Source organism: Heterodontus francisci, chromosome 3 (assembly GCF_036365525.1).
Source record: "Heterodontus francisci isolate sHetFra1 chromosome 3, sHetFra1.hap1, whole genome shotgun sequence".
NCBI lineage: Eukaryota > Metazoa > Chordata > Chondrichthyes > Heterodontiformes > Heterodontidae > Heterodontus > Heterodontus francisci.
Genome location: NC_090373.1, coordinates 117,662,070 through 117,678,972, shown reverse-complemented (window position 1 = coordinate 117,678,972; position 16,903 = coordinate 117,662,070). Strand labels below are relative to the sequence as shown.

The 16,903-nt window shown below is 40.9% G+C and overlaps 1 protein-coding gene across 4 annotated transcripts in view; it reads right to left on the bottom strand.

Annotated features, from left to right (window-relative positions):
* dse (dermatan sulfate epimerase) overlaps positions 1–16,903 on the bottom strand; it is a 74,503-nt gene that overhangs the window by 40,997 nt on the left and 16,603 nt on the right. For all 4 annotated transcript variants that reach the window (XM_068025591.1, XM_068025593.1, XM_068025589.1 and 1 more), the window contains one exon: positions 4,907–5,374. In XM_068025591.1, coding sequence (XP_067881692.1) covers positions 4,907–5,322 — 416 coding nt within the window. In that variant the 5' untranslated portion in view covers positions 5,323–5,374. The remainder of the gene's footprint in view (positions 1–4,906; positions 5,375–16,903) is intronic.

Below are 16,903 nucleotides of genomic sequence, written 5' to 3'. Positions count from 1 at the left end.
TGTAATGGAGCACTTAGAAAATCTCAGTGTAATCAGGCAGAGTCATCATGGTTTTATGAAAGGGAAATCATGTTTGACTAATTTATTGCAGTGCTTTGGCAAAGTAACAAACAACATAGATAAAGGGGAACCTGCGGATGTGGTGTACTTGGATTTCCAGAAAGCGTTTAACAAGGTGCCAAATCAAAGGTTACTAGACAAAATAGGAGCTCATGGTGTAGGGGGTGACATATTAGAATGGATAAAAGGACTGGTTGGCTAACAGGAAACAGAGAGTAGGGATAAATGGGTCTTTTTTGGGTTGGAAAACTGTAACTAGTGGAGTGCCACAAGGATCAGTGCTGGGGCCTAAACTATTTACAGTTTATATCAATGACTTGGATGAAGGGACCAAAGGTATGGTTGCTAAATTTGCTGATGACACAAAGATAGGTAGGAGAGTAAGTTGTGAAGAGGACAGAAGGAGCTTGCAAAGGAATATAGATAAAGTAAGTGCGCAAAAATTTGGCAAATGGAGTATAATGTGGGAAAATGTGAAAAATATTTGGCAGGAAGAATAGTAAAGCAGCATATTATTAAAATGGGGAGAGATTGCATAACTCTGAGGTACAGAGGGATCTGGGTGTCCTGGTACATAAATCACAAAAGGTTGGTATGCAGATATAGCAAATAATTAGAGAGGCAAATGGAATGTTGTAGTTTATTGCAAGGGGAATGGAATATAAAAGTAGGGATGTTTGCTACAGTTGTACAGGGAGTCGGTGAGACCACATCTGGTGTTTTGGTCTCCTTACTGAAGAAAGGATATAAATGCGTTAGAGGCAGTGCAGAGAAGGTTCACTTGACTGATACCCGGGATGGGGGGGGTTATCTTATGAGGAAAGGTTAGACAGGTTGCGTCTATATCCATTGGAGTTTAGAAGAATGAGAGGTAATCTTATTGAAACAGATAAGATCTTGAGGGGACTTGACAGAGTGGATGCTGAAAGAATGTTTCCTCTTGTATGAGAGAATAGAACTAGGGGGCACCGTTTAAAAATAAAAGGAGTCGCACATTTAAGACAAAGATGAGTAGAACTTTTTTCTCTCAGAGCGTTATGAGTCTTTAGAACTCTCTTCCTCAGAGAGCGGTAGAGGCAGGGTCATTGAATATTTATAAAGCAGAGGTAGATAAATTCTTGGCTAAGAAGGGAGTCAAAGGGAATTGGGGGTGACGGGAAAGTAGTGTTGAGGCCACAATCTGATCAGCCATGATCTTATTAAATGGTGAAGCAGGCATGAAGGGGCCGAATAGCCTACTCCTGTTTCTAATTTATATGTTCCTATGAGTTATTAAAGGAATGTAAAGGTGCACCTACAGCACAGAATAGAAAGTGAAACAAGAAATGAGTCACATGACTGTATCTTTGTGGTAAGCTCCGTTTAGAAGTTCACTGAAGTAAAATATTTATTGCATTTAGCTCCTATGTATGAACAGTTTCACTCTACTGTTATTGAGGCTAAACTTGGCAATCAATCATCATTTGATGAAATGGGAAGAGAAATATCTCTCTCAGAATGTTACAATTTCTTGTGTACATATTTTGTCCTGTTCTCTCTACCTGTGAGGAAAAGGTTCGCACACTAGATCAGGTCAGCTTTTTATTTGCTTCACTTCACCAAAATGAGGGGAAAAAAGCATGGCAACACACAATGCGAACCAGCACCTCCAATTCCGGCACCCAATTGCCAGTCACCTACCATATTCTTAAATATAAGGATGGTGTGCTGAACTGTCTATACAGGTTGCACAGGAAACACTGATGTCCCAATATAAGGTCATTGGCTGCTCAACAAGAGTGATAACATTGTACTTGTTTCTATAATGAAGAAACTGATCAGAAACATGGATACTCTCAAAGATGTATACTGATTGTTAAAATCCTTTACATTTGTAGTGAATACGTCTTTATCCACCTGTAACATTTTCAATATCTGTCATTTACAACTCAGATACACTTAAGTCTAAGTAATGAAACAAAGGAAGAGGACTGCTTGTTGCAAAGACTCGGAATGAGTTATTTCATTTATATAAACTAGGTTCATCTTAAATTCAGACTTGATTCAATGAAAGCACAGACCTTGAATGAAATGCGCTAGGGAGTGTCATCCTAATTCCTAGTTTTGCATTTAGTTTATAACATGAAACTATCAATAATTTAACACAGATTACTAATTGAACTGCAATGGTATAGGCCAACTGGTCTAAACTGACAGTACCACACTCAGACACTAGATACTTTCAAATAAGCTTGAAGATGGGAAGAACCATTTGGCCCATCATATCTCAAACTAGAGCAAGTTGAAAACTCCCCTAACATAGCATCCAACTGCTTCTTGAATGACTCTATGGTTTTGTCTCCATTACCCTTTCTGGAAGTCTATTCCACAAGAACATCTTAAAATTTATCTTGCAATAATCTTATGCCATTCCCTTTGCCCTACTTTCAAGATTTAACCTGAGGTAGTATTTCAGATTTACTTTTATTCAACATTTAATATATTGTATTCCAGTCCATTAATTGCTCAATTATAGTAGCCAATAAAATCTCAATGAAAACATGATTCTGCTCCCATAAAAATATCACAAATATTTAAAGCTCAACTTGAACAAAACCCTAATTTATCAAAGTGCTTCTGAATGTTGGGGGTACAAATTGTTTTATGGCTTTGTTTTTAATCCATAGCATACCTTGCTTGGAGGAATGGCAAAAGTCAGCAATGACTAAAAATAACACAGCAGCCAGCAACTGGGATACTCCAAATTCTCCTTTCTCTCTTCAAGTGGGTCTTGGCAAACCCAGAGAACTGAGTTATTATGCCACACTGAAGCTGAAGTCATGACTGCCATCAATAATAAAACTAGCAGCTTGAGTCAGAGATAGCACTCTTACTTCTGAACCAGGAGGCCATGAGTTCAAGCCCCACTTCAAATATCTGAACACGTAATCTAGCTTAATACTCGGTGCAATATCTGGGGAGTACTACATTGTTAGAGGTGCCGTTTTTCATATGTAGTATACAAGCATGGCCCTGTCTGCCTGTTCAAGTGGATAACAAAGTTGGTACTATTTAAAACGTAGGTAAGGGGGTGCAGGAGCAGAGGGACCTGGGTGTATCCGTGCATAAGTCATTGAAGGTGGCAGGACAGGTTGAGAGAGCAGTTAATAAAGCATACAGTATCCTGGGCTTTATTAATAGGGGTATAGAGTGCAAGAGCAAGGAAGTTATGTTGAACTTGTATAAGACACGAGTTCAGCCTCAGCTCAGTGCCACACTTGAGGAAAGACGTGAGGGCATTGCAGAGAGTACAAAAAAGATTCATGAGAATAGTTCCAGGGATGAGGAATTTCAATTATGAAGATAGATTGGAGAGGTTAGGACTGTTTTCTTTGAAGAGAAGGCTGAGAGGCAATTTGATAGAGGCAGTCAAAATCATGAGGGGTCTGGACAGAGTAGATAGAGAGAAACTGTTCCCACTCGTGAAAGGATCGAGAACAAGAGGGCACAGATTTAAAGTATTTGGTAAGAGAAGCAAGAGTGACATGAGGAAAAACTTTTTCACACAGCGAGTGGTTAAAGTCTGGAATACTCTGCCTGAGAACATGGTGGAGGCAGGTTCAATTGAAGCATTCAAAAGGGAATTAGACAGTTATATGAAAAGGAAGAATGTGCAGGGTTAAGGGGAGAAGGCAGGGGAATGGAACGGAGGGAGCTGCTCTTTCAGAGAGCCAGTGCGGACATGATGGGCCGAATGGCCTCCTTCTGTGCTGTAACAGTTCTGTGATTCTGTGATCCTGGTATCCAGCTCTGGTTGGACATTTTCCTGGAGCACATGATTTCCCACCTCCAGCCATTAATCACACAACATGTCCCTCCTCATGACACACAGACATCCCACATCGATTGTAAAGAGAACTGACACTTCATTACTCGATTGGCTGAATCTTTGCTTGTCAGTCAAACAACTTCTTTTCTCATCTCAAAAATCTTTATAACTAATATGCAAAAGTGGAACGACGGAGGTGGAGGGGCGACATGATAGAGGTTTACAAAGTTATGAGCGGCATGGACAGAGTGGATAGTCAGAAGCTTTTTCCCAGGGTGGAAGAGTCAGTTACTAGGGGACATAGGTTTAAGGTGCGAGGGGCAAAGTTTAGAGGGGATGTGCGAGGCAAGTTCTTTACACAGAGGGTGGTGAGTGCCTGGAACTTGTTGCCGGGGGAGGTGGTGGAAGCAGGTACCATAGTGACGTTTAAGAGGCATCTTGACAAATACATGAATAGGATGGGAATAGAGGGATACGGTCCCCAGAAGTGCAGCAGGTTTTAGTTTAGGCAGGCAGCAAGATCGGCGCAGGCTTGGAGGGCCGAATGGCCTGTTCCTGTGCTGTACTGTACTTTGTTCAAAGCAAATGAAAGGGAAAACATCACTTTTTTAATGCCTCTATGATTTTTCTCCCAGGTGGTTTGCAGCAGTGAACTGGATTTATTTTTAATTCCTGGAGACTCCAAAATAATCCTGGAAGTTTGGCAAACCTATGCAAATCAAAAATATTATCATTATGAGGCCGAATTCATCTGCCTACCTACCCAGCTATTGAATGACCTGTGGTAATCCTGAATTACTAAAGAAAACCTTAAATGTGTGAACAAAAATATCAACTGCTGTCAACTCAAAACTATTGCCCCATTTTGACAATGCTGTTTTTTTTAATTATATCATGCAGGGAATAAAATTCTGCATGTGCACTGTCACAGCAAATTAAGCTGCATTTTATATTTGTATTTGTGCTTTTACAGATAAATATTAAACAGCTCCCTAAAGGCAGAAATATGTGCTTTAGAAAAACAAGACAAAAATGTACCAACTAGGCTGAGATGCCATCCGCTCCATGTAGTCCATGGCAAACTCCACAGCATCTGTTCTTTCAGGAAACAGTACACAAAACATAGCCAGCACCCCCAGGTTGTTGCCATAGATTTCATTCCAGCGGGCACTAAAACGTTTAGGATCCCAGGGAGGCAGGTACTCCCTTGGACTCGATAGCATGATCTGTCCTGCGTCCCGAATCCTGTTTGCAATGTGCCGGTGAGTACTTCTCGCCTTGAGTCGCAAATCCTCCACATCTCCTTTACTGAAGTACAGCATGGGATGACCATCATAATTCCCATTCATAAAGTGGATGCTACCACCAGATTTTTCATTTACAGTCTGTGCCAATAGGGAGCAGAACAAATTTATGAAAAATACAGCTGGTACTCCATGTGTGTATGTCTTCATTGTGGCATCAGATCCCCAAAACCGACTTCCGACCAAATCATCTTCAATAACTCTGAAAAAGAAAAGTACTTGTCACAAAACAGAATTGCTGCTACAAGTCCCCATTGGAGGGCAGGATTGGGCACAGTTTCAAAGCATTAGCCTGCCAACACTCATTGCCATAGTTCAGACTTGAGCAAAAGACCAGAGATTAGCTGGCACCTATGGTAGGTTATCCAGCATGTGCAGTGGCTTCAAGAGAGCAAAGATGAAAATTGTGAGCAGCGAGTAGGAAATAGATTATAACCCTGCCACTGCACAGAAATCCCACACAGTTAAATCAAACATTAAAAACAGTGTTAATTAAACCTGATACAAAAAAACAATTAACTGTTGTAACACACTGAAATTTACCTCTTATTATAGTCACATTGACCGTATATTTACAGTCAGCCTCATTTGAAACAAGTTAAAACATCCCAAATGTGCAGTAATACCGAAGATGTGAGAGCCCCGAGCAAGATGGAGACTCACAGGTAAAAATAGCTCATGGATTCTGAGGTCCAGCCTGCTTCACATTATAATGTGACAAAGTACTTCCGTTCCAGCCAGTACTGCTCTATATTATTCTTTAGTTTGGTCTGGTACATTTTTGAAAAGCTCACACAAATGAGAAGTTGGAAGCTCTCTGAAATGAAAGCATTACATCCGAGATCATGACCAAAGTGAAATCCTTTGATCACATTTCTTGATCCACTGCCATCAGTGAATCTAATATTATTGTTTACGGTTGGATATGTATATTTAGCAGTGTTAATTCAAAAGGTAATTAATGCAGATACACAGATAGCAATTAGCAACTTTATGAGGTTTAATAATTAATGCTCATAGGCAAATTTTGAGTTCTTACTTCTAATCTTTAATTTAAAAATGCATAATGTGAAAAGGCAGGTCCTCTATTTTAAAAAAATGCTATTCAGGTGTAATACATTAAAATGTATAAATTATGTACCTCCTTCTGCCTTCCAGCTATGAGGAGCAATTTTATACTGAAGCTCAACACTGTTATTGCCACTTGATCTGGTCAGAGTGTATCAATATAGAACAATGAAATCAAGCAGAGTTTCATTTCTACATGATGCTTTAGAGCCTTGGCTCTGTAAACCTGTGTCAGTGGAGAGTAGAGCAAAATTCAGCTCATATTGGTTCATGGAGCAAATCAAAGCTGTCAAGTGACATATTTACAATGAACACAACTATTTTCCCACAGATACATTCATGAGCTCTGGTGGTGACATTCATGAACTACAGAGTAACTTCAGTGTGTGAGATTAATCATCTCACCAGGCATTGGTTAAGATTGCATTGGCTACCAGTGAACTAAAAGATGCTGAATGGACCATTATTCAATGAAGATACTTAAGTAATGCAACAAACTGTGACAAGTGCTACGCATATCTGTGCTGTAATGCCTTTGGGTTTCTATGCTAGTTACTTCGTTGGATTCCGTGTTGCAGGCCAAACCGTAAACAGTCCTCACGTATCCTATGAACCTGACTGTGTCTTTCCCTGATATCTAGCTGAATGTTCTGAGACCCTGGGGTACAATGACAACCCCAAATACAGAAATGCTCAAATACAGAACCCTAATCACTGTAGTACAACTTACTGGAATATATATGAGGTAGGCAAGAACATGGCAGACAGAATATAATGTGATGAAATGTGAAGTTATCCATGTTGGAAGGAAAAATAGCAAAACAGAATATGTTTTCCAATGGTGAGAAACTGGGACATGTTGGTATTCAGTGGGATCTGGGTATTCAGTGGGATCTGGGTATTCAGTGGGATCTGGGTATCTTTGTACATGAATCACAGAAAGTTAACATGCAAGTACAGAAAACAATTAGGAAAGAAAATGATAGGTTAGCCTTTATTACAAAAGGATTGGAGTATAAGAGTGAAAAAGTCTTACTGAAATTGTATAGGGTCTTGGTGATGCCACACCTAGAGTACTGTGTACAGTTTCGGTCTTCCTATCTAAGGAAGGATATACTAGCCTTGGAGGGAGTTCAACAAAGGTTCACTAGTCTGATTCCTGGGATGGAGGGATTGTCCTATGAGGAGTGATTGTATAGACGAGGCATATATTCCCTAGATTTTAGAAGAGTGAAAGGTGATCTCACATTTAAAATTCTAAAGGGGCTTTACAGGATAGATACTGGGAGGATGTTTTCCCTGGCTGGGGAGTCTAGAACTAGGGGTCACAGTCTCAGAACAAGGAGTCGGCCATTCAGGACTGAAATAAGGAGAGATTTCTTCACTCAAAAGGTGTGGACCTTTAGAATTCTCTACTCCAGGGGGCTGTGAATGGTCACTCATTGAATATATTAAAGACAGAGATCATAGCTTTTTGGTACTAAGGGAATTAAGGGATATGGGGATACTGCAGGAAGGTGGAATTGAAGTAGAACATCAGCCATGATCGTATTGAATGGCGGAGCAGGCTCAAAGGGCTGACTGGTATACTCCTGCTCCTACTTGTGTTCTTATGTTCTATATCACACATTGCCAAGCTCTCTCCTCACCTTCAGAACACGGGTGAATATATGCTGTACCAAACTCTTCATCTCATTACAAACAGTGCATTTACAATACTGTAAAATAGCTGTACTATTTTCTTCACAAATAAAACAACAAATGTACTTCTCCTCCACTAACCCTCAGAAGGTGCCCCGTGTAATACAGTAACACAGTCGTGAGATTTTACATGGTTGCATGCTACCTCATAGTTGTCTGATTAGATTCATACTCCTGATGGCCTGAACCTCACTGACTTATTTTTGCAATATAGCTAAAATATTATTCCAATTTTCTTTGAAAGAATCGTGAAGTAACTGGAATTAAAACAAAGGACAAATTTTCCTGCTACCTCCAGCCACCCAACCCAGTTCTATAATAGCATCAGTGCACCTAAAGTGGGTTGATTCTCTTAAGCTCTCAGGACCACCTCAGTTTGCTTTCTCAAACCATTTCCATGGCTTGGGGCAACCCTAGTACATGCCCATATCCTGTTTGGGCCAAGCACCAGCGAAAGGGCAAAAAAAAATGAGGCAGAGATGTGGGCCTCTCAGGCCCAAACATTGGGACTTTCTGGCTGCTGCTGGGGACTGGCAGGTGGGAGGACCTGACTGAATTTTAAAATCCTGGAAGATTAAAAAGGCTATGGTGAGGCTAACCTTTAAATCTTTGGCCTGCCCCATGATCCATGTGGGACATCCTGTCTGGCATCTTCTCTGAGTGCCCTGGGCCAGAGTGCCTACCAAATGCTTGAACAAGGGAACGAGCCTGGAGGTCAGCAGCCCCCCTCTCCTGTCTCTCTGTCAGAGCGTTATTGGTACAGATAAGCACTGCCAACCCCACCTCACCAAAAGCTCGACAGATACCAGGGTGGAGTAAAAAGAGTGGATTCCGAAAGTAATGGTCTGCACCCTTTTATCTTGACCTTTGCACCTGGGCATCTAAATGATCGTGGTATGAAAGGTCAGGACAATGGCCCTCAGACATTCATGACTGCATTCATGTCAGGCATTCACAGAATTCAAAGTAGCATTTCACCACCAAATACAGTGCCAACAATAATGTTCTGTAAATAGCCCCAAAAGAAGCTCCAAAAGGACTGAATGAAATTTGTCCTAAACCACTTGCTTAGTCTATAATTGCCAGAAATCAACATTTATGCAGATCACTATAGTAAAGATTCTGGAAACACTCAGCAATACAGGCAGAGGAAGGTAAGGTTAATGTTTAAGGTTAATGATGTTTTGCAACAATGGTTCTAATGAAAGGCCATCAACTGGAAATGTTAACTGTATATTCCTCTTTCCACAGATGCTGCCTGACCTGGTGAATGTAGCATCTCCAGCATTTTCTATTTTTATTTCAGATTTTCAACATCTGCCGTATTTGGCCCTTTGCAATAAAGATTCTACTGGTCAGGAGGTCACTAATGTTTCACTCAATAGACATCATCATATTAAACCAGCCTTTTGTTCCATGGGAACATTCAGATGCACATTAATGTTGATATATGCAAGACTGGGATGCATATTCTCTGGAGCCTACAAGAAGGAGTTTTAACCTCATATGTACTGTGATCAGAAAGAAGCAAATCCAATAACAAACCCATCATTCATTTTATCAGAGTCTGGGGTCAAGTATCTGTACTGTGCTGGATGGTTTTTATAAATTAAGTCAGAATTCCCTACCTTAATTCATTGTGTGGAACATAAACACTGCCATAGACCTGTTGGTTTATTTATATAGCTTGTTGATGCTTCCGTCATGAATGTTTCAAATAGCTTTATGTATAATGAATTACTCTGAAGTCTAGTGATTATATAAACAAATGCAGTAGCCATTTTGTACTTTGTATGATTCCACAAATGGCAATGAGATGAATAACCAGTTAATCTGTTCTTTTGGTGGTGTAAATTCAGGGAGGAATGTTGGGCAGAACACCAGAAGAATTTCCTGCTCGTCTTCAAATCATGTCAGGGATCTTTACTCCAAACCCCTGGAATATGCAGAAAACAGCTCAAATTAAGGGACCAGAATTTACCGTCAAAACAAACAGTGAGGCCAACAGTGCTCACCGTTATTAATCCGCAAATCGCACAGCAACTTCAGGCCAGGGCAAATGTGTGGTTAAATGTAAAATCTGTAAGTTGCTGTCCAAGGTGCATCATTCTCCCAATGGCTCACAAAAACGGCATCCTGCTGTCTGGCTCGCCATTAAAATGCATTATGTGGCGTGATGTTCCTGTTTTTGTGCAGTAGATACAAATTAAACGCACCATCGGAAGTTAGGGCTAGTCCATTTCAGTCCAAATACCCTTTTTAATGGCGTGATAAGTGTTAATTACTGCCAAACAACCTCTCTGATACTGAAAATTAACTTTTACGAGTGTGGAGTCTAATTCCCTCAGCTTTTAATTGTTGTTGGAAATTTTTTTAACATTTTCTACCTAGTTTTTTTCTCTCTATCTTCATCCAACTTTTCTTCCCTCTGTATTTCGCTTTCTGTACCCGATTTGACACTGAGGCCATGGTTCCTGGTTCAGACACTGCACAGCTCATTAGAATTCTTCAACTGGATTAGTTAAGGGAGATACACAGTTGCTTGACCGGTTCACATAGGTCCCAGATACCCCGTAGAGGGGGCTTAGTTGTTTCCATCGCTAAATTTCAGCGACTTACAGCACAAAAATTAAATGGGCAAGGGAAAGTCTATCGAATGACAGGTGGCATTCACATGCCGGCTACAGTAAATTCTGGCCCTATGTCTCACCTGAAGGACAGCACCTATAGCACTCCCTCAGTACCGTATCAGAGCGGCAGCCCAAGGTGTTAGCCAAATGAATGACTTGTTAAAATTTGGGCCAAAAGAAGTTCACATCTAAATGCTGATACATTCCTCACGAATATCACACAACAAAATTTCAACTATTTGAAGAAGAAGAAAGGATGAGAGGTGACTTGATAGAGGGGTACAAGATGATGAGAGGTATAGATAGAGTGGATAGCCAGAGACTTTTTCCCAGGGTGGAAAGGGCCATCACCAAGGGGCATAATTTTAAGGTGATTGGAGGAAGGTTTCGGGGAGATGTCAGAGGTAGGTTCTTTCCACAGAGAGTGGTGGGTGCGTGGAATGCGCTGCCAGCGGTGGTAGTAGAAACAGATACATTAGGGGCATTTAAGCGACTCTTGGATAGGTACATGGATGATAGTAGAATGAAGGGTATGTAGTTAGTTTGATCTTAGAGTAGGTTAAAGGTTCGGCACAACATCGTGGGCCGAAGGGCCTGTACTGTGCTGTACTGTTCTATGTTCTAAAGGAAAGGTCATTACTGCCAAAATAATCTGTCATGTGGCTATATTGTAATCATTTCTACTATATTTCAAATATACGACCTGGATAACCGAGACAGTATCTCATGGCCCACCACAATTGATGACTACACAATCTGGTCTTGCTAATTTGCCCTTAATCTAAGTTTCCATCATTCAGATGTCAAATGGCAATCATTATGGACATCCAGATTTCAAAGGAAATAGAAATGTTTCAATTAACTTTTCCAACTGTGCTTTGCTTTCACATTTGATGAATAACTTTGCCATCTGTGTATTTACAGGTTGCTCTGTGCTAATATTTGTATGTGATTTACATCAAAAATGGCCAGATTGTTTTCCAAAACACTAAGATCTCGCTATTTTGCACTATAAATGCATAGTGTTAGGTAATTTTACGAATCTGCACTCTCAGCGTGGAGCCCCATGTAGCCAGGAATGTATGTCAGGAATTCAGGTGGGGAGTTCAGCAAACCCTGCATAATTTTCCATCCATTAATTTTAAAGAATGGAGAATCTTGCATGGGCCCACCACCTCTATGCTTGAATCCTTAATTCCAAAGATCTGCATTGGGAATGCAACTTTACACTATCTGCCCTTAAATGGAAAAATGGCATTTGATAAATTACGGTCACTTTTTTCACATTTATTGCTGTACAGTGGCAATTTACACTTTTGGAAAAAAAACAAAACCAAACGTTTGCTTTACAAATTTTCACACTCAGCAGAGCTAAAAATAACACTGGAAAAGCTGAATATTTAAATAGATGGAAGACGAACACTAATCTACAATTTGCATTTATATAGTGCCATTAACATAGAAAACCATTCCAAGTGCTTCACAGAAATATAGATGCCAAGCGAAAGAAGCAATATTAGGTGAGGTGCACCAAAGCTTAGCCAAAGAAGTGAGTTTTATAAAGTGTCTGAAAGGAGAAGCAAGTGGATGGCTTTAGGAAGGAATTCCAGAGGACAGGGCCTCAGCAGCTGAAATGGTGGGAGACAGGAAAGGGGAGATCCGCAAGAGACCTGAGGAATGCAGACTTCTGGCAAGAATTTTAGGGCTGAAGGAGATTACAGAAATAGGGAAATGGGGCAGGGGTGGGGGGTTGGGGTTTAGTTGAAGCCATGGAGAGATAGCTAAGGATGAAGTTGAAAAGATCTAGGAGCATTAGTGGACTCAACACACAAAATGACTAACAAATGCAGAACAGCCATCAAAGCCGTTAGAATATTGAAATATATAGCCAGCCAAAACAATAGAACAGTCAAAGGAAGTCACGATTAAATCAAATCTTGGGTACTGCATTCATTTCTGGTCACCAAAGAAGACATTCAAGCACAAGAGGCAGTGCAGAGAAGAGCCACAAAGATGATTCCCCAGTCTCAGGTCTCAGTCATGAGGAAGGAGTAGAGAAACTCAGATCTTCAGTCCTGAAAGGCATCAGTTGCGAGGAATATAAAGTGTAAATGGTATGCAAAAGGTAAATCTGGAAAATATTAGAAATTAAATTGCGACAGTGGGACAAGGAGTAAGGTTTTAAACTAGCAAATGCAAATTTAGGACTTATATCAGGAATTTTTTATTCGCATATAGAATGGCAAACACATGAATTGGATCAGATAGTGTAGTGGAGGAGTGTACCTAGGAATCAGTTAACAACAAATTAGATGCTGCATTGGGGAAGACCTTTAGAGTCATTCTAGATAGATGAATGAAGATGGGCCGAATAGTCCTCTCATCTGTAATTATCTTATGATCTAAAAACAAAGATAATAAGTACTGGGAGCCAGTGTAGGTCAGCAAAGACAGAGAAGTCAGCTAATAAAAGTGTTAGCAAATAATTTCTAAACGAGTTAATACAAGAAACAAGCTCCTGACAATACCAAATCTGTCAAAATACTGCAGAGATACAAGTTCTTCTAAACCAAGAACATTAGAGGCCAGGGAAAGCCAGCATACTAACAGGCTCGCCACAGGAAAAAACGTGAAGACAAAATATGAGGATGTTACATCATATTACCAGGTATGGGAAACAATTCACGAACACCAAATGCCAAGAGAGGACATGCAATCCAGGTAGGATCACATACGAAAAAGACAAATCGGGTCAAAATCTTGAAGGATTTGTAAAGAGAGAGAGGACAGCTCTCCTATTTTCCATCTCCTCCACCAAGGCCTCCAGTGTAGCATCTGAATATCTTAGAAATCGCGCTCTCCCATATTGTGCCATTCTTCACTGTTTCTCAGGTCAGATTTACTTCCTGCACAACTGCCAGCACCTACTGCAACCACAATGTACCTCCGTTTTAAGAGGTGCAGGCTAGCTATAAGTGGTACTAGCCAGTAATGATTTTGGGCCCTCTGTTGATGCATGCAGTCAACAAACAGCATGCAGCAATCATGGAAATGAGCAAGCTCACGAAGTTGGCCTGGTGCCTGCATTACATTGGGCTGGATTTTACCAGCGCCCCGACATCGGTGATCGTGGAGGGGGCTCCCGGAAAATACTTCCGAATACTTCCGGGAGAGGCCCACCACAGGCCTTGACGCAGGGAAGGCCCTGCTCCAGATTACCAGTGGGGGCGAGACCTAGTGTTGGCACCTCCCCCCCCCCCCCAACGCTCGGTGATGGAACCTTAATTTAAACATTTAAATAAATGTTAATTAATGCATAATCACTTACCTCACTACGAGGGCTGTCCCATGCCAGTAGTCCTACTGGTTGCCAGAACTCCTGCGCCTTTGGATCTCCATTCGGAGATCCGAGGCAGAACACTGGTGGGGAGGGGGGAGGAGTGAAGTTTTCAGGGCGGGGAGGGGGAGCAGGGAAAACACTTGCCATTGGTTGCGTGGATGGTGGGAAGGGGTTCCGAGTCAAAGTTTATGAAGTTCAGGGCGGAAAATTCGTGATCAGAATAAAGTTTTTTTGGGGGGAGAGGACAATTTCTCGATTGATTACTCATTGGTGGGGTGGGAGAGGGGATTCAAAGTGCTATTAAAATTTTACTTTTACTTTTTGCAGACCTTTAAAAATTAAAATTACTTGTAAGGGCTTGAAGCCCTTTCAAAATTGTGCCGGCGCCTGCGCGGTGGTGCCGGACACATTCTTCGGGGATGGAGCGCCCACCCCCTCCACATCATCGGGGGCAGGCGGAACACCCTCTCCTTGTAAATGAGCCGCCGCACTAAGTACCGAGATCGGCGGCAAGCTGGAAAAACCCAGCCCTTGAATAGGCGTGGGTTAATTGTGCTTCACGATCCCCACGTCTGTTTGCATGTGCTATTCAATTTAGCCCCCAAAGTACTTCAAATAATAACTGTATGAAATGCTTTCAAATATTTTAATGACATGATATAGTTAAATAAATGGCAAATATTTTGTATCTAAAAATTAGATTATGGTGCTATTACAGAAAGGGCAGATTATGCAATCAAACCATTATGGTACCAACTGATAGAAAGATGGCACATGAAAGACTGAAGACAGGATTACTGTACTGTCCATGAATGACAATAAGTTAACCATTAATAAGGACTCAAATCGATGATGAATGAGATCAATCAAAAGCTCTTCAGAGCAGCAAAGCAATTCAAAAAGGGTTAGAAACTCAAGAAATAAGAAGCACCATCAAAGCATCGGAACATGAGAATAGAATAGCCTAGGCTGAGGAATACATCCAGCAAAGTAGAATTTTTGCTGTAGACTGCAGAAGTCAGAGGTAGACACGACTCTACCATTTATAGGCAAAGCAAGAAAAAGGCATGAAATGATGATGTTACGTAAGAGCCTAAGAAATAGCAGCAGGAGTAGATCATACAGTCCCTTGAGCCTGCTTCGCCATTCAATACGATCATGACTGATATTCAGCTTCAACTCCACTTTCCCGCCTGCTCCCCATATTCCTTGGTTCCCTGATAGACCAAAAATCTGTAACTCAGACTTAAATATATTCAATGAAGGAACATCCACTACCCTCTAGGGTAGAGAATTCAAAAGATTCACAACCCTTTGAGTGAAGAAGTTTCTCCTCAACACAATCCTAAATGATCGACCCCTAACCCTGAGGCCGTGCCCACATATTTTAGATTCCCCAGCTAGTGGAAGCAACCCCTCAGTGTCTACCCTGTCAAGCCCCTTCAGAATGTTGTATGTTTCAATGAGAAATGTTCACTTCAAGAAAGATCACTGAATTAGAAAGAGGCCTCCCCTCCGCACCCCCCGGCTGAGTGATCTTCTTTACTAAATTCCATCCTAAACTTTGTGCTCCTGACCTCCACTTTCTGTGCATCCCTCCCACCTTTTCCCCATCACCAGTGGCAGCGGACTCAAACTCCTTATCTAAGACCCTCTCCTTCTCACTCCACCCTCAAAAAAGCCTTTGGTCGTTCTTCCTAATCCATCTCTTCTGACTTGGCGGCAACTACTTCTATTTCTATCATTACTTCTATCTTTTACTGTAAAGGAACAATATAAATGCAAATGGCTATTGTTGAGGCAGCAAGGCAGTACTATGCAGAGAAATATCCTGGGGAGGGAGATTTTGGTGGCATCCTAAATAGACCGTAGCTATCAATACAGTGATATCTTGACAGAGATATCCTTAAATGGAGTTACAACAAAAAAGCAGTGGAACTGGAGATTGATATTTCACCTCAAATAGTGAGATCTGTGAAGTTTGTAGAATCATACATGTCAGAAGGAGGCCATTAGGCCCATCGACCCAGTGCCGACTCTTTGAAAGAGATATTCAATTAGTCCCACTCTTTCCCCACAGCCCTGCAAGTTCCAACTTTTAAAGATAGATGAGACACCGTCAAACATGTTAATTTCTGTTAGAAGTGAGACATTTTGATAGATTTCTAGAGAAATTTTTCCTATGCCACTAAAAGATATGAATCCAAAAAAGGCAACTGGAGGAAGCTCTAGTCTGGATTTTCGAATTGGCATTATTTTAATACGTAGAGTAACCTATTAGAAATAAAAAGCACCTCTGTGGATCAAGGGAGGGCGTGTGCTATAAAGTTGAGGATTATTACTCTTGGATTGTGATGGAATTGTTGCCAGCTAAGAAAGACCATGTGGAAGACCAAAGCTGAGATGAAGGGACTGTTGTAGGAAAATATGAATGGAACAGTGAATAGGCAGATATATGCAGGAGCTAGCAGAAGGGAGAGTATGAAAACAATGGTCTTGTGGCATTTGAGGCCAGCCTGATTATGATGTTTAACAAAACAGATCATTAAAGAAAACCAATGTGAGTTTGAGCCAACTTGTAAGGCCCTGGTCACAGCGAACATGGAAAACATTTGATTTTATGTGTGGTCCATGTAGAAGAGCTGTACACTGAATCACAATATATAAAATATAATTGAGATGTATTCAACATAATTATCGTTAAAAAAAATTATTCAACTAGTTTGTCACAGTGGCCTAGTAATTGGATAGCACAGTTCCCATTTCCAGATTTTTTTTTTATTTCCATAATATACTTTATTCATAAAAATCTGTAAAAATTACATTCTCAAACAGTTAAAAACAGCATCAAGTCAAAAAATACAAACAGTGCAAAGGTGATCAGTTTCCTTCTGTACAATCATGAGTTGCCTCACAACCCTTCCATTTCATTGTCATGCCATATACATTTTTACATTTACAGCCACAAAATTTTCCCGATACAGTTCGAGGG